The 27,045-nt window shown below is 42.1% G+C and overlaps 1 protein-coding gene across 2 annotated transcripts in view; it reads right to left on the bottom strand.

Moving 5' to 3' along the window:
* Nucleotides 1–27,045, bottom strand: part of LOC126252102 (E3 ubiquitin-protein ligase Ubr3) — a 304,811-nt gene that overhangs the window by 211,576 nt on the left and 66,190 nt on the right. For both annotated transcript variants that reach the window (XM_049952962.1, XM_049952963.1), the window contains exons 7-9: nucleotides 18,233–18,461; nucleotides 4,121–4,300; nucleotides 3,771–3,997 (exon numbers count right to left, since the gene is read on the bottom strand). In XM_049952962.1, coding sequence (XP_049808919.1) covers nucleotides 3,771–3,997; nucleotides 4,121–4,300; nucleotides 18,233–18,461 — 636 coding nt within the window. The remainder of the gene's footprint in view (nucleotides 1–3,770; nucleotides 3,998–4,120; nucleotides 4,301–18,232; nucleotides 18,462–27,045) is intronic.

The following is a 27,045-nucleotide window of genomic DNA, read 5'->3' as shown; positions in this document are numbered from 1 at the left end:
GGATGGTTGGCCCACTGTTTTGAATGTCTTGTCCTGGGCATAATGCCACCTGTCATTAACATTAAAACATTTTGTTGAGAATACTCACTCAGAAGGCAGCAAGCAAATAAATGCACTTATGCTCACCATGCAACTATAAAAAAGGTTTTCCATAGTGGAAGATGTGCTTATTTGACACACAAAAACCATGGAACATTTTCTGGCTAGGGTTTAATAGCAAGAATACTACAGATTGAAATGGTCATGATTCTGAACGATTCTCACATTTGCGTTATAGAGAGTGTGCAAAACTGCGAGAAATTCAGACCATGTATATCAGGGTGAGACTCAAACCATAACTCCCCTGAATTAGAGTCAATTAGTTATTGGAATGCTACCATGCCTTTCAATGTGATCATTTGGAGTCCAACATACATAAATCCGAATGCAAATGCAATCCACTCTCATATTTCAACTGCTGCTGGTCCCCCCCCCCCCCCTATAGTGATATCTAGCTCCCATTATTGAGATAATCTGGAACAAAAATAATTCTGAAACTGAACATGTAAGTATTTGGTTTGTTTCCCATGGACAGAAATTGCACAATACGCTACTTATGCTGCAGTGCCAGTCAAGTTTCTCATATCATCGTCAGTGTCAACGAATGGGAAGTAATATTTAAATAAGGACACATCCTTACTCAGCAAATAGAAAGGGCACTTAGCAATAAACAGGCACAGAAAAAGGACAGAAAACTGATATGAGAGAGAGAAATCCATGGTTACCTCCTGACTCTGCTGCCTGATAGGTGTGGGTAGCAATCTTTGATGAAGTGGGTTCGGAGAAAATGGAAGTGGTGTGGTGTGGTGAGGGTTGATTCTTAACAGTCACCTATCTTGACTGTGCACACACTAACTTGTCAGCTCTTGAGCACAATCCTTACTAATATCTTTCTATCATGAAAGAAAGAGAGAGAGAGAGAGAGAGAGAGAGAGAGAGAGAGAGAGAGATTACCAGACCATTAAGTAATTTACCATCCTTTCTGTCTGTCCGTATAATGTTGAGCATTAATATATGATATGTAAGCAATAAATTGCATAAAGTATGAATTCCATGATGTCAAGAACACTTTCTTCACTAGTGTAAAAAAGTTTTGTCTTGACAAGTAAAATAGAAAAGTGTCCCCTCTACCAGAAACGTAGATGGATGTAAGAAAGATATCTCACGTATGATTAATGCTATTTACATTTACACATACTACATTTTCTTTTTTGCTTTTATATTTTTATGAACTGCAAGGTACGCGGTAGTAGCATGAAAAGCTGCAATGTAAAATATAGATGGCACGTTTCTCAAAACAGTTAAAACTGTTTGAAGATATACAAAGTTATATACTTGCCAGTTCTCAATAATGTACAATACGTGTTGTACCATAGCCCAAGATTCAAAATAGCTGCACTTCAACTCAAGTGATGAAGCAATGTACAAACAATAGCAGAACAAAACTTAAGAAACAGATATAAATAGAGTACCATTTCCATTCAATTATGTTGGTGAGAACTAATTCAAGTAAGACCAGAAAATATCAGAACACTGACATTACACACGTAGTCTGATGTCTGTAAACTTCCAGTTAACATTGGTTACTATACGCACACGCTTACGCACTAATTCGAGACAACAGATTCAATCAACCCACCAATTTCTGACATTCTTCTGTAGTACCACATTTCAAAGGCTTCTATTGTCTCCTTGCCTGAATTGCTATACTCCACACAAGTTGTTGTTGTTGTTGTTGTTGTCGTCATCAGTCCTAAGACTGGTTTGATGCAGCTCTCCATGCTACTCTATCCTGTGCAAACTTCTTCATCTCCCAGTACCTACTGCAGCCTATATCCTTCTGAATCTGCTTAGTGTATTCATCTCTTGGTCTCCCTCTACGATTTTTACCCTCCACGCTGCCCTCCAATACTAAATTGGTGATCCCTCGATGTCTCAGAACAAGTATGTTGAGAAAAGTATGTTGAGAAAATACGTCCTATTTCATGTCAACAAATCTCCCTTTCTCAGAAACACTTTTCATGCTGCTGCAGGTCTGAATTTTATATCCTTTTGACTTCAGCCATCATCAGTTATGTCACTGCCCAAACATCAAAACTCACTGACTACTTTTAGTGTCCTATTTCTTAATCAAATTCCCTTGCTGATTTAAATTGACTAGACTCCATTATCTGTGTTTTACTATTGTTGATATTCATTTTACAATCTCTTTTCATTCCATTCAACTGCAACTCACTAGCCATCTCTGATGGAATTGCAATGTCATCAGAAAACCTCAAAGTTTTTATTTCTTCCCCCTGAACTTTTAATTACCTTTTCAAATTTCTCCTTGGTTTCCTTTACTGCTTGTGTAATGTATTGGTTGAATAGCATTGGGGTGATCCCATAGCCCTTCTCACACCTTTCTCAACCTTCTCAACCACTGTCTACCTTTCCTTTCCCTTGACTCTTACAACTCCAGTGTGTTTTCTGTACGAAATGCAGATGACTTTTCTCTCCCCATATTCTACCCCCGCCACTTTCAGAATTTCAAAGAGTGTATTTTAGTCAACACTGTCATAGGTTTCTCTAAATCTAAAAATGTTATAAATGTAGATTTGCCTTTCTTCGTTCCATCTTCTAAGATATGTCGAAGGGCCAGTATGTCTTCACATGTTGCTACATTTCTCCGAACACAAAATGATCTACTAGTTTCTCCATTCCTCTTTAAGTAATTCGTGTCAATATTTTGCAGCCATAATGTTTTAAGCTGATGACTCTGCAATATTCACACCTGTCATCACCTGCCTTCTTTCGGATTTTTAAATTCTCCATTAAGTCTGATGGTTTTGGTCCTGTCTAATATATCTTGCACACTGATGGAATAATTTTGCCACACTGGATTATCCCAAGGATCTCAATAATTCCGACGGTATTTTGTCTACTAAAGGAGTCTTGTTCCAACTTCAGTCGTGCAAAGTTCTGTTAAATTATTTTCATAATATCATACCTCTCATTTTATCTTTATTCACTTCCTACTCTCCTTCTCTAATATGTCTGCAAGTTTATTTCCCTTATACATGCTAACTATATATTCCTTCCACCCTTCATCCTTCCCTTCTTTGCTTTGTATTTGCCATTTGAGCTCTTAACATTCATACATTTGTTTCTTTTCCCTCTAAAAGGTCTCTCTAACTTCCCTGTCTCTATCTTTCCCATAATCTTGTATGCTTTTACAGTATTCCATTTTCATCTAGTCATTCCTGCTTTTGCCAGTTTGCACTTCCTGTCAATCTCATTTTTCATTTTGCAGACAGCTTTATTTCCTTTTGCCTGCTTCATTTGCCACATTATGATATTTCCGCCATTCCTCAATTGATTCAGTATCTCATTTTTCATCCAAGTATTTCTACTGGGCTTTGTCTTTTTGGCTTTATCTTTTAGCTTATTTGATCCTCTGCTGTCTTCACTACCTCATCTCTCAGGACTATCCAAATCATCTTCTATTGTGTTCCTCACTTCTATTTCAGTCAACTGTTGCCTAATGTTCCCTTTAAAACTCTTAAAAACCTCTCGTTCTTACAACTTATTCTAGTCCATCATCTTAATTTCCTACCTTTCTGAGGTTCCTTCAGTTTTAATCTGCAATTCATGCCAATACCTTTTGGCCAGATTCGGCATCTGATCCTGAAAATGTTTTTTTGTTTAAAATGTGGCATATGTAACTAATTTTAAGTGTTTTAAAAACCCACCGATTTTGGACTAGTAAAGCCAACAGCATCCAGCCACTCTTGAAGAGCATTCCGGCATATTGATAGTACATTTCTTGTCAGTTCCACAGTAGAACAGTCAACAAGATGACATGCTAAAGCCCACATGGGGTATGCACTAGCTTCTAGTTCAGCTGAGAATGCTGCATAGTAAGTATTGGGCTCAAATTCAACATGTTGAGTAAGTTCTCGCTGGTTTACATTCATGCCTGAAAAAATAATAGTACAATAGCACAAAGAAAATTTGAAACTGGTGAAGCAAATAATTTACATCATTAGTAGTCATTAGTATATGTCACACCATACTGTAAATACAGAACATGAATAATTACCTTGAAACATGGAAAGAAAACCAAACCACATTTCTAGTAAGTTGTCATCACTCATAAACTTAATAGCGACTGGGCGGTGTGAAAGAACATTATTCAGATCCGAAACAAGTGGCCAGTAGCAGTGTTCCTTCATTACATGGCGGCCACAGTCCACAACAAAGTGAGAATTCTTGCTTGGATCTGGTAAATAAAAACAATAAATCATATCACAATCATTTTTAATTTGCTTCTGAGACAGTACCTGGGAATGAAGATAACATGGCAGTAATAATATATATATATACAATATAACACATCTGCACGTGTGATACTATACACTTTCTTTTCCATAACTGCTCTAAGTGCCTCACTTATAAATATTTACCACTCCATCCAACTTCATTCTCAAAAAAATTATTTCACTTTTGAGGGCTTAACTTTGAACCAGGCTGTAGCTACATTCAATCAGAGCAACATTGGTTACTTCTTAAGAATTTTATTAACTGGTTGTCTAAAAATGTCTTTCTCTGAGACAGAGAATGGTGAGTCCCCACTGTCTTTTAGTTTCATAGATAACATGTATGTCCCACAGTGACCATGAACATCTTAATTTTATGAAACAGCTCGGCTCCTCCTCTGGTATCCTAGCACGGCGACTTTAGTTCAGCAGACAGCATGAATATTAATCTCAGCTGATAGGTGGAACAGCTACAGCTACGAACACTAGCACTGTCATGGTGCAGCACTGGCTGCACTGTACTGCAATGCCACACCCATCTCAACAGCCAATAAGCGCTTGATGCAGCACTAAAAAGCTCGCTGTACCACAGTTACGCTCTCACTAGTGTATTCGTCTCGCAATCATGTCACTAGCCATAAAGCACCACTGTTCCTTGGTTTTCGTTTTACTATGTCTTGGTTTCTCTTGTTGATTACTTTCTGGACTTGCTTGTTTGTAGAGCAGTCTTCATTGAATGTTGTTGTCGTCTTCTGTACATTAGTAGCGTGCCAGGGATGCTAAGACACTGAAACTATTGGGACAGCAACAGCTGCTACTGCAGGAGCAATCGCAGCAGCAGGCAAAATGAGTTGCTCCACAAAGAAATTCAGCTTCTGGAGGATCAATTGTAGATACTGAGTACCCACCCAATACAGGCAGCAGTCACTTCCCAGGTGGAGAGTCATAGAGTTGCATTTCTGCCTCTTGATGATGCTTAGGCATTGGAACACTAATTTAAAGCAGCTGAAGCAGACTTTGCATCTGTCAGGTCACTAATGACGCTCTCCAACAATCGCTCTTCCTCTCTAATGGCGGAGATTTTTTTCTTATAGAAGAAGTCGGCTCCTCTCTCAAATCCAGTCGCCCTTACTTTCAAGTAATTGTGAATGTTACTTTTGATCTATTATTTGCAACAATTCCATATGCTCGTATCGTAACTCAAATTTCATCAATACCACAAGCTACCTGGTTAGTCTTATTGCTCTTGCGTGACTGATTTACAGGGATGAGTCACCACTGCGGTTTCATTTGTGTGACGCCAGAATGCAAAAGCACAAGCTCTAATTCTAGATGTAGTGGTCCAACTGGCCCCCAACCGAGAAATACGCATGCCAGCCCTTAAGCTAGACAACCCGTCATCGCAAACTATTCTGATAATGGCACACACTTTTGAAAGGATTGACTACGAGTAGCATGCAGTCCAATCACTGCATTGTGCCCCAGGATTGTGAAATGCCTGTAAACTACTTCCCAGATGGTGTAATCGTGATTCATCACTTCAGATGCATCAATGGCCTCTGAACAGCCAGTCAATCCCTGCCACCATGGGCAATAGGGTCTTTCATCCTGTCTAGACTGCTTCACAGCACACGTGTGTGTGGTTTGTCTGGATTACTGTGTGCATTTCACCCATTTTTGGAAAAGATGGGCACCTCCAAACAGTCTGCCAGAAGCCAGCATGACAATCAGAAACAGCTCCTTGCATGCATCAAGGAATAGTGCATGAATCTCAGATAATAGTTCCCGATGTGATCATTTCTTTCACAAGTTAATTATTAACTTCAAAATTGTGAACACAGTCACCCCTTTCCAGGCGGACACAAGAATTACACTTTGCTTGGTAAACTTCCAAATGTATGCTCTTGTGGATTCCCTAGTGTAAGTCCCCGCCTCCTGCAAACTGGTATCCTATGGTGACAGATCAGTTCCCATCTGGGATCAATTCACAATAGTCACAGCCTAAAAGCATCTTGCCACTTGGCTTCTTCATCACTGACAAGGTTCAGGTTGTCTCTAAAATGGTTCCCTTCCAGCAACTCTACAACCTTTGTACCACTTTTGCCTTTATTTTTGAATCTGGCCTGCGACACACCTCCAATTTCCAGGCTCATATCTCCTTGCATCCTGATGTGGTGCCTTGTTTCTGCCAAGCACAGCCCATTCTTGGCTCCTTACAAATCACCATTAACCAGGGACTCACTGGCTCTATGACGCTGAAGTCATTGAAAAATTTAAAATGAGTGCTTAGGCCACACCTCTGTTAATGGTGAAGAAACCCAATGTCTCCCTCTGGTCATGCAGAGTCTTTAAATCAACAATCAATTCCCAGGCACAAATTGGATGAGGGGTCACAAAGTACTGTGATTACCAACACTACATACGGTTTATACAAATGCAAATGTTTGTCTTTAGGGATCTCTTCCACTCAGGCAATTTTCCAGATATCTGGAACAGTTAACCATGTCCATTAGCCATTTGCACTAACTATGTCAACTACTTTACTGTTACTGGCGCTACGTGTTGGGACCATCTGTGAACCCTCTGCACCCTCTTCACAATCTTATGTGAAAAGGACTGCTTAGACAAATGCCAGTTTTTCCAGGAACAAGTCGAATACATCAGGCACTTGCTAAACAAACAAGAGATCCAACTCAATGACCATAACACCACAGCTATCGACATGCTACCTTGCCCCCAAAACTTGTAAGAGATGCATACCTTTTTGGGAAAGGTGAATTATTAATTTAAGTTCCTCCCATAGGTGGTCCTTACATGAATCCACTAAATCATTTGTGGATGACTGCTTGCAAGTTTGCTTTCATACTGCTGATGCATATGCTGAGCTTGGCACCCTATCTTATATCCTTTTCACCATTGCATTCACTCATTATGGCTGCAAATGTCTAACTGTATGCAAATGGTACAGTGTTGGCACACTGGAATAACGATGGACCTTAGCGATCAATTGCCTACACATCCAAAGATACTGGCACCCACCCAAAAGAACTACTCACAGATTGAAGATGAAGCTTTAACAATTGTTTTTGCAATTAGAACATTCCATATTTACATATTCTGGACCAAGTTCACTTTAATTACAGACCCAAAACTGATGGTAGCACTTTTTGGGCACCACAACAGTCTTCCAAAATGGACAGCATGAAGGCTCCACCATTGGGTGCTTTTTCTCAGCTGATACATTTATACTATTATACCATTCAATACCAGTCCACAGTGCAACACAAAAATGTGGAAGCTCTATGTCACTTACCTACAGGGCCACAACTAGGCTTTGATCAGCAGAAAATCTCATGTTTCCATATACACACGGATTGGGGAGAAAATCCTGGTTCAGTTGCCCAATCAGCTGTATGAACCTCTAAACATGGGCCAAACTTACAGCAGGTCATGCATCACGCGCTCTACAGGGGCCCACATTCTTTTCCAAGAATATCAATCCTGAGTTCCGGGCCTGTGCTGTCATTACTACCGCCAGTCAGTCACCAACAATAGCCACCTGCAGGATGCAGATGCACACTGTATTATCATCCCAACCTGCCCTCGGGTTTTACTACTACTCCATCATGGGCACTAGAAAATGTCGTGAATCAAAGCACAAGCACAGTGACATGCTTACTGGCCTGGTATAAATGAGGGTGTGCAAGAGACTGTACAGCTGTCTGGCTTGTGCTTACCACAGGCCTCTCCATCTCAAACTTTCACCCCTTGGTCCACTCTCCACTCTGTCTGGACCACATTCATTTTAACTGTGTTGGCACTCTTCTGGGCTCTATATGGTTAACAGTCATGAACACTTACTCTAATTACCTACATGTATTCGGTGAACCACAACAGATGCAAAAATTAGTGCACTCGTCCAGATTATAGGCATCAATGGGCTACCCTGAACCATTGCATCCCTGAATCATTGCATCAGACAATGGGCTCCAATTCATGGCAACAGCTTTCGACTGCATCTGCACGTCCAATGGCAAAAACGTCTTCTTAGTCCATCATTACACCTGTCCTCCAATGAAGAATCAGAATGCATGGTATTAAAGTTAAGCTGCAAATTTTGAAGAAAGTGGGACCACGACCACCACCGCCGCCACAGTAGCAAGTTTTTCTTCGTAATTTTTCAGCAGCTTCTGTGCAACTGAAGTTCGCCTCTGAAGTGAAAAACCCCAGTGCTTCATAAACTGATCAATCCAGCTGCGACTAGCCTTAAAATTTTCGCCTTTTTGATCTCTAGCAATTTCATGTGCCTTAATTTTGAAAATTTCAGTGTTCACAGGCAGGAATTTCTCATGCTGTTCCTTAACAAATTCATTTAAAATCACTTCTAGTGCATGATATCGGCCACACTTTGGCCTACTAAATGCTTTCCAGCTATTTGAAAATTCAAATAATTTGTCTCTCTGCAGTTGCCATCGCCTGACCTTGCTCTCATCAATCCCATATCGCAGACCTGCAGCACAATTAGAACTCTGTTCCTCAAAAGAAATAACTCCCCTCTTGAATTTGGCACTATAATGAAAGTGCTTCATTATGGTTCACTAACACCAACAAGCAATAGGTGCCGCTACGTGAAATCTTAATGAGCCACAGCGTATCAACTCATGCAACAATCCTAAAGCCTTGTGCATTGTTGGTATTTTTGTGTAAAGAAATTAATTTTTTTTGCTATGAATATCTGAAAGGCTTCCACTTACTTTGCACTCAGTTCTAAGCCGCATGCGGTGTTTTGGATTACACATGCTGATATCTCCAGCCCTTGTTTTTATTTCACATTTTTCTCTCTATCCTCTTCCTACTTACTGTCTGTGTTGTCATATTGTCAATATATTTATTTTTCATTTGCTTTCATTTTACTTTACTTAATTTTTAGGTGTATGAGCAGCATCAAGAGGGGTTGTAGTCTTGCAATTGGCTCTTTTTTTTAATATCAGACTCATCTCTTGATGTAACACAAAACCTTTGAGAAAACTTCAGTTCACATACATGTGATTGTTAATCATAATGTCATCATTTGAGAATACCTTAATAATGCCAGAATTCTTCTTCTTGTGCTTTTGTCTCGCATTGGTGCAGGTTCAGCATGGTTATTAAAGGACTTAGCATAATTTAAGGGGTGGCCAGATGCTCTTCCTGTCACAACCCCATTACCCTCTGGGACGTAATGTGTTTATCACAGCAAAATGCATGCAGTGTCACACATGTGAAAGTGGGTGAAAGTTTTCTAAATGTTTGCAAATTGTGTAACTGAGGTGAGACTGGGGTACCAGCCCAGCATTCACTTAGTGGTGTTGTAGTGGGCCCTTATTGTTAGAAGGCCCGGAGGCCCCTTATTGTTAGAGGGCCTGCAGAACTGACACGCAAGATGGGTTGCTAAGTCCCTTTCAGCAGCGCCGAGAGAAACATCACCAGTGGACAGAAACAATAACAGATTTTCCAAATAAACATGTAACTACTTAGCCAGACAACATGTGACAGTGTTCCACCAATCTGAACTCATATGGCTGATGTAGCACTCTGCTGACCTAAGCACGCTTAGCCCGGCAGACCGACAGGGTTTACCAACAACTAGGAACAGCACTGGCCAGTACTTACGCCGGCCCTAGCCTTGATTCACCCACCGTAGTCTTGTAGTAGCAGATTGTCTTTTGTAGAGTAGTTTGCAGTCAGAATTTTCTTCCATTGTCTTGTTTTGTCCATGTCTGGGTCAACATGGAAATAAAGCAAGGGGGAAGCCGGGACAGAAAATCAGCGTGTGTGTGCCGTTCAGAGGTGCGGTAGACAATATCGAAGTCGAACATCGCCAGGAAGAGCGCCCAATGCTGGAAGCGGCACGTCATCCAGATGGGCACTGTAGCACCCAGGTGAAACAAACAAACGGCACGTCATCCAGGTGGACACTGTAGCACCCAGGTGAAACAAACAAACTAAAGGTTTGTGATCAGTCTGCAGCGTGAAATGACAACCATACATGATATCGTAGAATTTCGTCAGGCCAAAAACCAGCGCCGAAGCTTCCTTTCCAATTTGACTATATTTGGCTTCAGCATAGGTTAATTTTTTGGATGCAAAAACCGCCGGCCTCTCAACGCCGTTGACAACTTGCAAGAGGACCGCAGCCAGGCCATAGTCCGAGGCATCGGCGGTGACGATGAGGGGTAGGGAAGGATTGTAAGTGGCCAGATAAGGAGGGTAGGAGAGAGCTGACTTGAGACATGTGAAAGACTGCTCACACACTGTGACCCAAACCCAACGGACACCCTTATACAATAACCCGGTCAGGGGCACCGAAATCTCAGCGGCGTGGGGTATGGAGCACCGATAATAGTTGATTTGACTGACGACGGACTGCAGTTGCTTCACGTTGGTGGGAGAAGGCAGGTTTTTAATCACCTCGACACACTCCTTAGAGGTGTGTAGGCTGCGGGCATCAATCGTGAACCCAAGATAGCTGACCTCTCATGCAAAAAAGTCACACTTTTCTTTTCAGCAACGCAGGTTAGCCTCGGAAAAAACTTGAAACAGCCGATTCAGCTTGTCCGCGAGGTCCACCGTGGAAGAGCCACCGATGATGACACCGTCCAAATAATTGGCCGCCTCAGGCACCTGACATTGGAAAATGGCTGGCAACGCCAAACGGGAGGCGGTTGTACCGGGAAAGGCCACATGGGGTATTGATGACCAGGATCTGCTGCAATTCCTCATCCCAATGGCAGTTGCAAATAAGCTTCATGCAAATCAATTGTGGCAAAAACGGTTGAGCTCGCATGACGTGTGAGTATGTCATCCACTGATTGGAAAGGATAGGCATCAATGACGGACTGAGAATTGACCGTGACCTTAAAATCGCCATAGATGCGTAAAGTACCATTCAGCTTCTCGACTATTACAATAGGCGTCGCCCAGCGACTGTGCGCGTCGGGAGAAAGGATGCCTTAATCCTGTAAACATCAAAATTCACCCTGGAGTCTGTCTTGGAGAGCAAAGTGGACTGGGTAGGCCTTAGAAAAACGAGGAACAGCAGAGGGAAGAAGCTGAACATGCACGGTGAAACCCTTCACCCCAGGTGTGGAAGATGAGAACAACATGTTCAATTTTCTGAGCAATGGGACGAGGAGGATGAGAGAATCAACACCGCCTGTACTGCATTCTGCGCTGATAAAAATGTCCACACCCAGAAGATTAGTAGTGCCAGGGGATCTGACCGCCAAAAACTGAGCGCTGAAGGAAGAGCCGTTGTAAGAGATTTGTGTGGAAAAAACGCTGTTGACAGATATAGTGTGATTACTGAAACTGCACAAGGTGCGAGTGTATGGGGATAAAGCGGTGAGCCCAAATGTTGGTATGTGGCACCATTCACAATAGAGACACATGATGCTGTGTCAATTTGGAAGACCACCGGAATATGCACAACCTCCAAGGTAATGAGAAAACGGGCATCCGATTGAGAAATGATGGAGAATACTTGGCCGTCAATGGAATGCGAAGCATCCAGGGTGTGAGGTGATGATTCGTGGCCAGCCTGTGCATCTGCAGGAAGTGTGGTATCGACACAATGTTTCTGTGAAGCCTGTCACACCAAGGCGATATGGCCTGCTCGGTTGGAAGTTATGCATCTTGCTCGGCGGTGGGGGCACTCTGACCGTCGGTGAGTCCAGAAACAGTCCGGACAGGAGGGCGAAAGACTTCCTGTCATGGAGTGGGTCAACGAATTGATGAGACTCCTGCTCGGCGCTAGGCAACTGGCGAGCTGCGAAAACAGCTGGATCAAGATGCGGTTGTTGTAGCCGGTGAGACTGTTCAAACACACGAATGATCAGCAGACAGGTGTCGAGGGACAAGTCCTGTAACTTCGAAACATCAGCCTGAAGACCCTCGTCTGGTGTGTGGAACACCACCAAATCGTGGATTAACGAAGAGGCATAAGACTGCTTGTAGGCAATGTTGGCACACACGAATTTACAATCGCGGGAAAGACCTGGAGCATCGTAATCCATTCCCAATAAGTCTGACCTGGAGACTTTTGACAAGAAAAGAAAGTTTGACATAATTTGACCATGGTTCAACAGATCTATCAAAAGCCAGAAACGTTAGTGGAGCCATGTGCAACGTTTTCAATTTTTCTCCGATGGAATCAACCCTATGGCTACTTCTTGCAACGCTGGCGAGTGAGAGTGAATTTCTGGATGTGCGAGCATTGCCTGAATCTGTTGTACAGTCTCCACCAAGGACTGAAGAAGCTCTTCCGGTTGGTAGGAAAGAATTAACAGTCAATTTGAACACACTTTATTACAATTAAAGAAAAGACTCCTTCCTGGTGTACAGAAAGTGGAAATGTGGAACAAACAAATGCGGTCCGGCGGGCCACCGTCCAGGATCAGACACTGCAAGCTCTCAACCACCAAATTGCTGTGGGTTAGCCAACGAACTGTCGTAGCGTCCACAATGCAGAGGTCCAGCACTTTTGGGATCATCGGCACAGTCTCTTTTTCCACTGTGGCGTTCTCCTTTTGCATAGTGATTCTGATGCTCCCCAGATGGCCATATCACATGCATTGCGCTGCCATGTCCCCTACCTTCTCCACACTGGCCACTGGAGCATAGTCCTCTCCAAACAGCTGGTCTGCTGACATCTTTATTGGTGCAGTATGGATAAAGACATTGCCTCCCTCATGTCAGCCTGCACCACGTGCCAAACATGTCAGGCAGCACCCCCACACCAGTATTTTTCGTGGCCAGATGCAGCTGCTCCATGGGAATGTCTCCATTTGGATTTTGCAGAGCCGTTTCATGGTTCCCAGTGGCTCATACCGATTGACCCCAGCTTGGGATACCTTTACGTCTCCCGCATGATGAACACCATTTCTGCCGAGACTATCAAAATTCTATGGCGCCTCTTTGAAGTCGAAGGACTCCCCAAAACGATTATTATGGATAACGGTCCACAGTTTACTTTGATTGAGTTTAAGCAATTCTTTACTGCAAATGGAATTTCCCCTCGTCCAAACCACCCATTTCACCCTACATCAAATGATTGGGCGGAACATTTTGTGCGGACATTCAAGACCCAGCTCGATAAGCTGCTGAGCCATCACCCGCTGGAGGAGGCCATGCTTCTTTTCTTGGCTACGTACTGCGCCGCCCCCAATGCCGGTAAAAGTTCAGCAGAGATACTTCACTGTCAACCATTCTGCTCCCCCTTAACTGTCCTAGTTCCTGAGGCTTCTCACCCTCCCGCCCGTGTGCCAACGTACTCCTTTCTCATCAGGCAGGACCTTCTCTCAACCACAGATACGCTGGGCGCCTGCCGTCATCACCGAGCTCTGCGGCCGGGCGATGGCATCTCTCCGGTGCGCCAACAGTTCCACCGCCCGCTGGCAATTCAACCTGCTCTGCCTCCATCTGGTGCATCACAGCACCCAAGGGAAGTTTCCAGTGCCTATCGCTGACCGCCCTGTGGCGGAACCTCTGCTTCCCCCTCTGCCTCCACCGCCAGCTGCCCGTGCTGCATCGCCACCTCCCACCCCTGCCTGCCACGAACCCATGGACATCAGGCACGATGCCCCTACTCCTATGGATTTTTGTGGTGCTGTGCCTTTTTTTCGTAGAGGGAGAAATGTCATAGTGACCTCTTATTGTTAGTGGGCCCGCAGAACATAAACGCAAGATGGGTTTCTAACCCCCTTTCAGCAGCACGGAGAGAAACATCGCCAGCGGACAGAAACAATAACACACTTTCCAAATAAACACGGAACTACTTTGCCAGACAATATGTAACAGTCTTCCACCAATCGGAACTCGTATGACTGATGTAACACTCTGCCAACCTGGCTTTATAGGCACGCCTAGACCGTCAGACCAGCAGTGTTTACCAACCGCTAGGAACAGCTCCGACCAGTACTTACGCTGGCCCTAGCCTTGTATTCGCTCACCGTAGTCTTTAAGTAGCATGTTGTATTTTTTAGAGTAGTTTGTGGTCAGTATTTTCGTCCATTGTCTTGTTTCCTTATCTGTTTTGCTATCGCAGAGTTGTGTTTTTTTTCTGTTTGTTCCACATTTTGTTCCAAGAAGGTGTCTTTTCTTTAATTGCAATAAAGTGTATTCAAATTGACTGTTAGGTCTTTCCTAACAACCCCAGGACATTACAAGTGGGATGTGAGGAAACTGACTAAAAACCACATCCAGACCGGCCAGCACACTGACCATTGTCGTTAAAATGACAGGCTGATTCGGTCTGGGGTTGGTGTATCTCCCCAGCCTCAAAGCAGCACTTTAACACTCATGACTATCCAGGCATCATCTGAGAATTGACTGGGATAATTACCATTTAGTAAGTGGTGGGTAAGAAAATACATCATACAAAACAATGCTAAATGCTTCCTCTGAAAACTACTTAGAACAGATATATTAGAAGCTCACTATTGATGGTAATGGTAGATATAATAGCAACAAGTAAACCTGATCTCTTTGAGAATATCCGTACTAAAACTGCTATCAGTGACAATGAAGCTTTTGTACCAACAGTGATATCGTACGTATTGCTCCTACAGAGATAGTGAAGACAAATTAGGCTAATCACAGCGAGCACAGCGGCATTTAAGCAGTCAATCTTTCTGTACTCTATTACTGTATTTACTCGAATCTAAGCCGCACTCAAATCTAAGCCGCACCTGAAAAATGAGACTCAAAATCAAGGAAAAAAATTTTTCCTGAATCTAAGCCGCACCTGAAATTTGAGACTCGAAATTCAAGGGGAAAGAAAAGTTTTAGGCCGCACCTCCAAATCAAAACAAAGTTGGTCCATTGTAATATGAGATACAATTTAGGTCGAATGAATGACGACACAGCTACAGTAGTTTGGTTCGAGTCGTAAGCCAACCAGTTAAGCGTTACCAGGTAGCCATTGCTAAGCGTCAGGCACTCTGTCCGTATTTATACGGGTACCCTTCCTTTTTCACATGCTTCGTCTGGTTTGAATTGATTGCTTACTTTTTTTTTTTTTATTTGATAAGTGCCGTTCTCTTTGTTATAGGTGTTTACATCACGTTAAGCAGAAAATGCATTACTGTACTGTATTATGCATTGTTTGTCACATTCTGATGGCAAGAGACTGCTATTTGTTGTTACTTACACTGCTGCTTTCTTTGATAATGATCAACAAGAACCAAATAATAGACAGCGTATGATAGAAGATGTTCTGAACAAGAGTTTAGCGAACATTTTTCTCCGTTTGAAAATCTTTGCAGATGCCTCTTTAGTACATTACATTCTGCACAGAAATTAGGGTCATCTTAGATTTAAAAATCTAGTCAATTGCCGTGCTTCATTTCTGACTGTATCACTATTAAGCATAAGAATAATACGAATATAAACATGCATGATATGTATAGGCCTATTCTTCCGCGTTTACTGTTGTCTCACTCTAGTTTCGTAGTTTATTAGGCAGACAGTATTTAAATGAGATATCAGCAAACACGAAAGAATACATGGCAAAATGTTTATATTCGTATTATTCTTATGATGAAGAGAATAGTGCATGTGATTCACAATTCATAAAAGTTCCTATTAGCAACCATCTCTTCTCACAGGTAGGAAAAAATTCAGAACGTAGAGTTGGCCATATTGACAAACATCCCAAACAGTCTTGCCAGTCGGATTTTCATAGTACATTGAAATGCTGCTGCATACGAAGATTAACAATACGGAATTTGTATTTACTTCGTTGGATAATGTATGAAAACGGAGTGGTCGAAACTCGGGGCAGAGAAAAAAGCTCGTCTTCCACCTTTTTTTTTTATTTATTTACTGACGCAGAGGTTTTGGCGCCAGTATTTAACTTTGTGCCTGCAAAGCATGCCTGTGTAGCGCTACATATATCCGACGGCAGAAGTTAGTTGTGGCCGGCACCTACCAACATTTTTCATTTTTCAGAACTTCTGCTTACTTTGCACTCGATTCTAAGCCGCAGGCGGGTTTTTTGGATTACAAAAACCGGAAAAAAAGTGCGGTTTAGATTCGAGTAAATACGGTAATGAATTTTGATGGGAAGAAATTTTGATGTGTGACACCATGAACACAGTGGGAAGTACTCTCTGGTAACCACTTCACAGTGTTTCTAGAGTATGGATATAGTTGTAAATATTAATTTCTATACCATTTTCCTAACTTTCATTTATTTTTCCAGCTCCCTCTCCTCCTCCTACCCTTGAAACCACTCTTTTTTTTCTTTTCAACCTTGTTATATTAATTTTTCTTTCAATTGCAATTGCACTTTCTCATTTATTTCCTATTAACTTTCTCTCAGTTAAGCGTTTACCTTTGATCTATAAAATACCAGCAACTCATTATAAGTCTGGAATTAAGTCTTGACTGTCAACCCATTGTTACTTCTTAACAAATTTATGACTTTCCCATTTTTCTTAATTTCCTAAAGAAGTTGTGTAGCTACCTTTTTCATTCTGTTTCCTTTCTTGATCCAGATGATGCAAATCTCGACAACCACAAACGTTAGTAAGTCAACTGTGTTTTGAAATCACTGTTAATGAGTGCTATTAAACTTTTAACTCTTTCAGTAGCTGGAATGTATTGTTTAATCAGTACAAATGAGAAAAAGGATAAATAATTTGTGAAATCATATGCAAATTGCAAATACCACAACAATAGTTACACAGAGATTGCAGTGGAACTTGGTGGCTAATAATACTTACCCACACATTCAAAATGCTCTTCACTGTGAAGAACATAATCTGATTTCTTGAATGTGTTCAGAGGAAATATATTTGTAAGATATTTTATATTAAAAAACTGAAAACCCGCCTCGATTGCGAAAAAAGCACCTAGTGTTAAGTGTTAACCTAGGTTTCGGCGTAGATAACTACACCTTCTTCAGAACAACAGTTGTTCTGAAGAAGGTGTAGTTATCTACGCCGAAACCTGGGTTCACACTTACCACTAGGTGCTTTTTTCGTAATCGAGGTGGGTTTTCAGTTTTTTAATATATTAACCAACGATTGCTGACGCGCTACGATGTTGAAGGTTCTAGTAAAACATTTGTTAATTTTGCATGCATTTCCTCTCAACACATTTAGGAAAGCAAATACTATTTTTGAAATGGTGTAGAACATTTGAATGTGTAGGGGAATATTTTTTTAACAAAATGTGCTTGAAACATATTTTCCATAATAATTTACCAAAATGGCAAGGCAGAATAAGTCAGTGACATCACAAAAATTCAAGTCATATATGTATGACCATATTGCAATGTGATTCACTTTAGTAATACCATGAACAAAATTCAGTGAATCACCAAGACAATCACTTCCCTGTGTATACACAGTTTCACTTACTCAGACTGGGGTTTGTATGCTAAAAAGCATTTAATTTGCTGCACACTACTGAAAACTAAGATTAAGAAAAGGGAAATTCAGCCTGCAACATTAATTCTCATCTGCATAACATAGATATCCAAGAGAAAATTTCAGAGTTAAAATTAGTTTATGAGGTTCTTTCTCCTAATTTTCTTCTACTGCACCAACAGAATTCAATTCATCAGTTTTCTTACACATACTTATGTCCTGTTCTTTCAGTCACATGAGTTATGTTTTATGTCTGTTTTAAGATGGACTCTTATTTTTCAATTATATCTTGCTCAGAAAGTCCTTTATTATACCATCCAGCTGTAGCTAGTCAACTCGCCTCTGCCTCTCTTAACCATTATTTATAAAAAAGTACACATCAACAAATCCAAATTTCTGATAAAATGTTGTCCTAAGTAGATTATTACTTATTTTCTATTCAAAAGTGTCAACTTACAATATTAAATAAATGTATTAACTTACCATGCAAAGTATTTGGTATAAGTATCTTTGCCATCATGTACTTCAAACTAATAACCATGACATGCAGCAGATTCAGATTCTCTGCCATATGGAATGCTAGGCATTCATTAGAGAACAACTGCACACTAACATGAACAACTCTGTTCGATAAAGTATCAGGATCTGCTGAACGTTCCAGCATCATAGAGATTCGACTATAGTGAAGGACAAAGGCTTCAGTCAGAGCTTCCTGCAAACAAAAGGAAACACATTACTTTCTCAAGTAAATGTTCCTTACTCTTCTAAAAGACTTCACATGGCAGTATCTAGCTACTTATAAGAAATGGTTACCACTTACCTATAGCTGACTGATGAGTGATGCACACAGAAATACACAAAAGAAAACAGTATTTATACTAGCTTTTGAGCTCTCTAGCAAAAGTACACACACAGCCACCCAATGTACACACTCACACCCATGGCATACATTTGGGTATCTGTGTCATTTGTAGGTGAATGTATGTACTTTTGCTAGATAAAGCTAAAGTAAACACAGTTTTCTTTTGAGTGTTTCTGTGGATCATACTTCAGTCAGCTATAGGTAAGGGGTTACCTTTCCTTTATTTTGTGTATTATTCCATCCAGGAATTTCCATTGTTGGTATACATATAAGCACTTACAGATACATTGAACAATTAATCAAACACAATGGTAAATATAACACTACAGTGAAATCATTATCAGTGGTGACATTAAATTTATACTACACTTATCCACTCCATTTTTGCTTTGCCTATGATTCACCATAACAACCAATGGTTTAACAAATACTTTCTCATTATTTTTTCTGCAAAGGTTATTAAAGAGTGTGTTCCATACCCATTTAGAGAATAATGTTCAACCAGTTGCAGTTCATGGCAAAAGTTACAATAAACAATGCCTACAATACTACGAAAAGGATAGATTGCTACACACCATAAAGATGACACACTGAGTTGCAGACAAGCACAATGAAGAGACGGCTACACTGAGCATTCAGCCAAAGCCCTCTTCAAGAAAGAAAAGAGAACACACACATATACACACAAGCAAGCACACCTCACACATACATGATCACTCCCTCTGGCTGCTGCAGTCAGAACTCTGGCTGGAGAGAGGGGTCTCGAATGCATGAAGTGTGCTCCTTTGTGTGAATATATATATATATATGTGTGTGTGTGTGTGTGTGTGTGTGTGTGTGTGTGTGTGTGTGTGTCGACCTGCCAACACTTTCATTTGGTAAGTCACATCATCATATAGAGGGAAACATTCCAAGTGGGAAAAATATATCTAAAAACAAAGATGATGTGACTTACCGAACGAAAGCGCTGGCAGGTCGATAGACACACAAACAAACACAAACACACACACAAAATTCAAGCTTTCGCAACAAACTGTTGCCTCATCAGGAAAGAGGGAAGGAGAGGGAAAGACGAAAGGATGTGGGTTTTAGGGGAGAGGGTAAGGAGTCATTCCAATCCCGGGAGCGGAAAGACTTACCTTAGGGAGAAAAAAGAACGGGTATACACTCGCGCACACACACACACACACACACACACACACACACACACACACACACACACACACACACACATATACAGACACAAGCAGACATCTCACAAGCAGACATATTTAAAGACAATATGTCTTGTCTTTAAATATGTCTGCTTGTGAGATGTCTGCTTGTGTCTGTATATGTGTGGATGGATATGTGTGTGTGTGCGCGCGATTGTATACCCGTCCTTTTTTCCCCCTAAGGTAAGTCTTTCCGCTCCCGGGATTGGAATGACTCCTTACCCTCTCCCCTAAAACCCACATCCTTTCGTCTTTCCCTCTCCTTCCCTCTTTCCTGATGAGGCAACAGTTTGTTGCGACAGCTTGAATTTTGTGTGTGTGTTTGTGTTTGTTTGTGTGTCTATCGACCTGCCAGCGCTTTCGTTCGGTAAGTCACATCATCTTTGTTTTTAGATATATTTTTCCCACGTGGAATGTTTCCCTATATATATATATATATATATATATATATATATATATATATATATATATATATATATATATATATATATATATATATATATATATATCTGCTTGTGTCTGTATATGTGTGGATGGATATGTGTGTGTGTGCGATTGTATACCCGTCCTTTTTTCCCCCTAAGGTAAGTCTTTCCGCTCCCGGGATTGGAATGACTCCTTACCCTCTCCCCTAAAACCCACATCCTTTCGTCTTTCCCTCTCCTTCCCTCTTTCCTGATGAGGCAACAGTTTGTTGCGACAGCTTGAATTTTGTGTGTGTGTTTGTGTTTGTTTGTGTGTCTATCGACCTGCCAGCGCTTTCGTCCGGTAAGTCACATCATCTTTGTTTTTAGATATATTTTTCCCACGTGGAATGTTTCCCCCTCTAGAGGGAAACATTCCACGTGGAAAAAATATATCTAAAAAGAAAGATGATGAGACTTACCAAACAAAAGCGCTGGCAGGTCGATAGACACACAAACAAACACAAATATACACACAAAATTCAAGCTTTCGCAACAAACTGTTGCCTCATCAGGAAAGAGGGAAGGTGAGGGAAAGACGAAAGGATGTGGGTTTTAAGGGAGAGGGTAAGGAGTCATTCCAATCCCGGGAGCGGAAAGACTTACCTTAGGGGGAAAAAAGGACAGGTATACACTCGCACACACACACATATCCATCCACACATACAGACACAAGCAGACATCTTGATGTCTGCTTGTGTCTGTATGTGTGGATGGATATGTGTGTGTGTGCGAGTGTATACCTGTCCTTTTTTCCCCCTAAGGTAAGTCTTTCCGCTCCCGGGATTGGAATGACTCCTTACCCTCTCCCTTAAAACCCACATCCTTTCGTCTTTCCCTCTCCTTCCCTCTTTCCTGATGAGGCAACAGTTTGTTGCGAAAGCTTGAATTTTGTGTGTATATTTGTGTTTGTTTGTGTGTCTATCGACCTGCCAGCGCTTATATATATATATATATATATATATATATATATATATATATATATATATATATATAGTGTGTGTGTGTGTGTGTGTGTGTGTGTGTGGGCGCGCGTGCGCACACACCTTCTTTTCTTTTCTGAAGAAAGCTTTGGCCAAAAGCTTAGTGTTTCACATTCTTTTCATTGCACCTGTGTGTAACTCAATGGGTTACCTCTACCGCGAGTAGCAATCTATCCTTTTCATAATATTGTTGATCTTCCAACCTGGACTTTCCACTGTTCGAATAAACAGTATCTATCATATGGACTCTAAGTAACACTTGGATCATTTCAATGACTAGCCGAGAAGTTCATACTTGCTCACGGAATTTCAATGAAGTTCACAATCTGTAACATTGTCCCCACAACTGATTATTGGCCTTGTTTCTAAGTCAAAGAGAAGGCTTGAACAAATCATTACCAAGGTTCTGTGGTAAGCTAGCTTGTGACTTCCTTGACTTGTGCCAAAGGGTTGAAAACTATTGGGTCCCTCTGAATGGATGACCTCTGTACTACACATCAGAGGCTCCTACCCAGTTGCGTACATTACACACATCATTTTCTTATATTGGATGAATCACAGTCCAGTCCAGATAATAATAGCAGTAGGAAATTATGAAGTGTTAGTGTATGACACACAGAAATTTCGCCCACAAATGAAAGTATCCAAATAGTAATGATAAATTACCTAGGCATTATGAACAAACAAACAAACAAACAAATAAAATAAAATAAAATAAAATAAAATAAAAATAAAAAAAAATTGGACTGAGTGATTGGATGAAAGCACGTGTACCATCCACCTACAAGAATAGTAGCAGAAATTATTCACAAAAGCAATGTCAAACCTCATTAACATTCACCTGTTGAAGAATCTTAGAACACAGTCTGACCTCAAACATAATGAGGTAGCTCTAACAAACAGAATGACCTCCTCAATGCCAACCAGCAAGGATTCCAAGAAACATTATTCATGCGAAAACAACTCTCACTTTTCTCAGATGACATCCTAAAACTATGGATCAAGGCAATTAAGGTGATTGTAGTATTTCTTGACTTCCAAAATGTATTTGACTCAGTACCACAACAACGTTTATTGATGAACATATGATCGAATAGGTTATTAAGAGAAATCTGTGACTGGATGAAGATTTTAGAGAAGTGAGGATGCAGTATGTCACCAACAGATGTAGAAGTAACTTCAGGTGTAACCCATGAAAGCATGTGCATGTTGCAACCCTTGCTTTTCACGTATATTAATGACTTGGCAAGCAATATTAATAGCAACTCCAGACTTTTTGCAGTTAATGTAGTTATATATAAAGAAGGTCCACAACAAAAAGCTGCACAAATATTCAGTCAGAGCTTGATAAGATTTAAAAGTAGGAACTTGTTTGAAATGATTAAACATGTAAAATTTTTGCATTTCACGAACTGCTAAAATGTAATATGCTATGTGTGCCATATCAATGACTCAAACAATGGAAAGTCCATGATGGAATAACAACAATACGGAAATTATAGATTGCTACCCCCCATGTAGAGGAGGCATTGAGTCACAGACAGTCACAATGAAAAAGACAGCTAAAATGTTAAAGAACACACACACACACACACACATTCACACAAGCATATAGCCACTGTCTCAGGGCACTAGAGCCTGACTGTGACTGTGTCTGGCAGAGCAGCAATCAGAGATGATTGGTGAGGCTCAAAGTTGTGAAGGCAAGCGACAGCGAGGAATAGGTGGTGAAAGCTGTTAATGTTGCCTAGTGGAGAGTGCAAAGACGGGTGGGTACAGGATACAGCTGTTAGGCACAATGTTGGGAAGCTGTGTTGGAAGGGCAGATGGTAAGGAGAGGTAGAGGAATGATGGGCTTGTAGCTCTGTTGGGAGGACATATGTGCATAGTAGTGGAATGGGAGCAGGGAAGGGGGTAGGTGTGTGGCAGACATGGACTAGTGAAGGTTTAGACCATGCGGTTAGAGGAACAGAGGATATAATGTACCTGCCCAATTCAGGAAAGTTGATGTTTGTAGGAAAAATCCAGGTGACACAGACTGTGAAAGTCATTAAAGTGAAGCACGTCAAGTTGGGTGGCATGTTCACTTCAGCAACTTGATTGTACAGCTCTCTCTTGACTACAGTTTGGTGGTTGCAATTCATGCGGACATATTGCTTGTTAATTGTCATACCCACATAGAAAGTGGCACATTAGTTGCAGCTTAGTTTATAGATCACGTGGCTGCTTTCACAGGAGGCCCAGCCTCTGATGGGGTAGAAGATGTCTGTGACAGGACAGGATTAGCTGGTTGTGGGAGGATGTTTGGGATAGATCTTGTGTCTAGGTCTATTGCAGGATATGAACCATGAGGCAAGAAATTGAGAGCACGGGTGGAGTGGGGATGGAAAAGGATACTATGTAGATTTGCAAGGTGGCAGAAGACCTCTGTGGGACAGGTGGGGAGGATAGTGGGTAGGATATTCCTCATTTCAAGGCATGATTACAGTTAGTCTAAATCCTGGCAGAGAATATGATTCTGTTGCTCCAGTACTGGGAGGTACTGAGTCATGAGAGGAGTGCTCTTTTGTGGTCAGACAGTTGGTATGTAGGAGGTGGTAGGTGAATGGAGAGACAGGCATGGGAGATCTGTTTTGGGACAGGGTTGGGAGGGCAATTTCGGTCTGTGAAGGCCTCCGTGAGACCCCTGGCATATTTAGAGAGGGAGCGATTGTCACTACAGATGTGACGTGCGCGAGAGGCCTGCTGTATGGATGGGTCTTCTTGATATGGAAAGTGCTTCTTCCTCTGCTATTACCTATGATGCAGCTGCGAACTATACAGCAATTTGGCTTTGCCATGTCCCCCATAGGAAAGAGGGATGTGGTATCCATGGCTGGCACCTTAGGATCCACCCACCACCCACACAGCAGGGAGCCGTGGGCTGCTGCCATGTTTATGGGCCACCAACTCAACCGCAGCTCACCCAGCCTGCGACACCACCTTCGATATCTTGGGGCATCACAGTACCACTGTTGCTGGTGTTAGCCACCTCCACGGACCATGTGATACAAGCCCGGCTTCCTCTGGGTGACTTTATAAGACACAGTTCAGCAGCTTGTCAGTGGGTCTGTGAGCTCGACACTGACATTCGGCGAGGGCAATTAGAGTACAGCGCATGCCAGTCGGAACCAAGATATTGATAATGAAACAGATACAATCTTTGTTCAAATGTCTCGAGCACTATGGGACTTAACATATGAGGTCATCAGTCCCCTAGAACTTAGAACTACTTAAACCTAACTAACCTCAGGACATTACGCACATCCATGCCCGAGGCAGGATTCGAACCTGTGACCATAGTAGTCGCGCAGTTCCCGACTGAAGCGCCTAGAACCACTCGACCACTGCGGCCAGCTACAACCTTGTCTTCAGCAGTGTTTCATTACTGTGACTAATTACATACTCAACTGTACTTTCAAGAATTGTTATTGAGTAGTAGAGTGTCTCATCACATCAGCGTGCTCTTTCAGTTGCGTTCATTCAGAAGCTGTTCAGCTGCTATTCAGAACGTATGTTAGGGTGTATTCTCTGTGTCAGTAATAAAGTTCAACTGTTCTTAATTATCTGAACACATCTTCCTTCTTGTAGCATGCATGACAAAGAAGAGGATACTAAAGAATGATGGCAGCTGTCATCAAAGTGGAGGTATTCTCTCAAGTACCCAGCCACAATGGGGCATCATGGGTGGTTGGGTTGACGAACTTTGCGAACCATGTAGGAGTTTAGGCAGCAGAGAGGTTAAGGGGAGACAATCTCAGCTCTTGTGGGCCAATACCTTACACCTATTACTTGTAACCTACCCTCCTATATAAAAGACACCAACCATTTCCTCCACCAACTCTCCACAATTCCTATTCCTTTATCACCCGGTGCCCTGCTCGTCACTACCGATGCCACCTCCCTCTATGCTAACATTCCCAGTGCCAATGGCCTTGACGTTACTGAACACCATATTCCTCAATGCCAGACTGACTCCAAACCTACTACCCTCATTTCTGGTCACCCTGGCCAATTATATCCTCACCCTCAATTACTTCTCCTTTGGAGGAATCACCTACAAACAAATCTGTGGTACAGCAATGGTCGGCCATATGGCAGCATCCTATGCCAACATTTTTATGAGCCATATACAAGAACCTTCCTAAGCACCCAGAAGCCTGAACTCCTCATTTGGTTGTGATTCACTGATGACATCTTCATGATCTGGACTGAGGATAGAGTGCCCTGTCCACATTCCTCCAGAACATCAACACTGTCTCCTCTATTTCTCTATTTGGTCACCTGGCCCTCCTCAAACCAACAAGCAACCTTCATTGATGCTGACCTCCATCTCAAGGATGTCTACAACAATACCTCTGTCCACATCAAACCTACCAACCACCAACAATACCTCCATTTCAATAGCTGTTACCCATTCCATACCAAGAAGCCCTTCCATACAGCATGGCCACCGACAGTTGCCATGTCTGTAATGGCAAGTAGTCCCTCTAGAAATATGCCAAGGGTCTCACAGCAGCCTTCACAAATCGAAATTACCCTCCCTATCTTGTCCAGAAATGGGGGATTTGTCTCTCCATTCACCTAGCACCTCTCCCATCCTCCCCAATACCCACTGTCTGGCTATAAACGAGCATTCCCCCTCAAGACATTGTACCACCTAGGACTGGAGTAACCGTCACATTCTCCTGTAGGGTTTAGGCTACCTGTCATAATGCCCTGAAATCAGGATATCCTCCTCACCACTCCCATAGTGGTACTTCGTGGGTCACCAAACCCATGCAGTATCCTTGTCTGTACCTACATCACTCCTGCTCCCAACCACTTGCCTCGTGGCTCATATCCCTGCATTCCCCCACTACTACCTACTCCAGTGCTGTCACTGGCATCTCCTACCCCATCAAAGGCAGGGCCACCTGTGAAAGCAGCCACGTGATCTACCAACTAAGCTGCACCACTGTGGCACTTTCTACATGGGCATAACAATTAACAAGCTTATCTGTCCACATGAATGGTCCACGCCAAACCATGTGCAAGAGACAGATGGACCACCCAACTGCTGTACATGCCACTCAACACAATGTGCTGCACCTTAAAAATGGTTTCACAGCCTATGCCATCTGGATTCTTCCAACAGACATCAGCATTTGTAAATTGCGCGGATCGGATCTCTTCCTACAACACATCCTTTGGTCCCATAACCCCTGGCCTAAAAGTTGGTTAGTTCCTGACTCCCACCTCCCCTTCCCTGCTGCCACTCCAGTAGTAAGCATGTCTATCCCACCAACACACCTCCAAGTCCTTCCCCCTCCCCCCAACCCTAGCTTCCTGACACTGCACCTAATAACTTTATCCTGTCCCCACCAAGCACAAGCAACTCTGCCAACAATACTAGCACTCTGAGACAGTAGGTGTGTGTGTGGGGGGGGGGGGGGGGAGTGGGGGGTGCTGCGCGCGCGCTTGTGTGTTCTACTGCTGAAGATGGACTTTGTCCGAAAGGTTCATTAGCTGTCAACAACTCGGGACGCCTATATATGGTGCTTCAATATCAATGGATGACAATTTTAATCAGTCAACCCACAGAAATCCTAGTTATAACAATTTTTTGGGGAATGGAATGATCACAGTCTCAGTTGTTGGTAAGGCAGGTGGCAGTCTTTGGTTCCCTTATAGAAAACTGGGAGAAATGCCCCAAAGTCTACAAAGAAGACTGCTTACAAAGCACCCTACCCTA

Source organism: Schistocerca nitens, chromosome 4 (assembly GCF_023898315.1).
Source record: "Schistocerca nitens isolate TAMUIC-IGC-003100 chromosome 4, iqSchNite1.1, whole genome shotgun sequence".
In the NCBI taxonomy this organism is placed as follows: domain Eukaryota; kingdom Metazoa; phylum Arthropoda; class Insecta; order Orthoptera; family Acrididae; genus Schistocerca; species Schistocerca nitens.
Note: the sequence above shows the minus strand (reverse complement) of the source record. Positions and strands in the feature narration are given on the sequence as shown.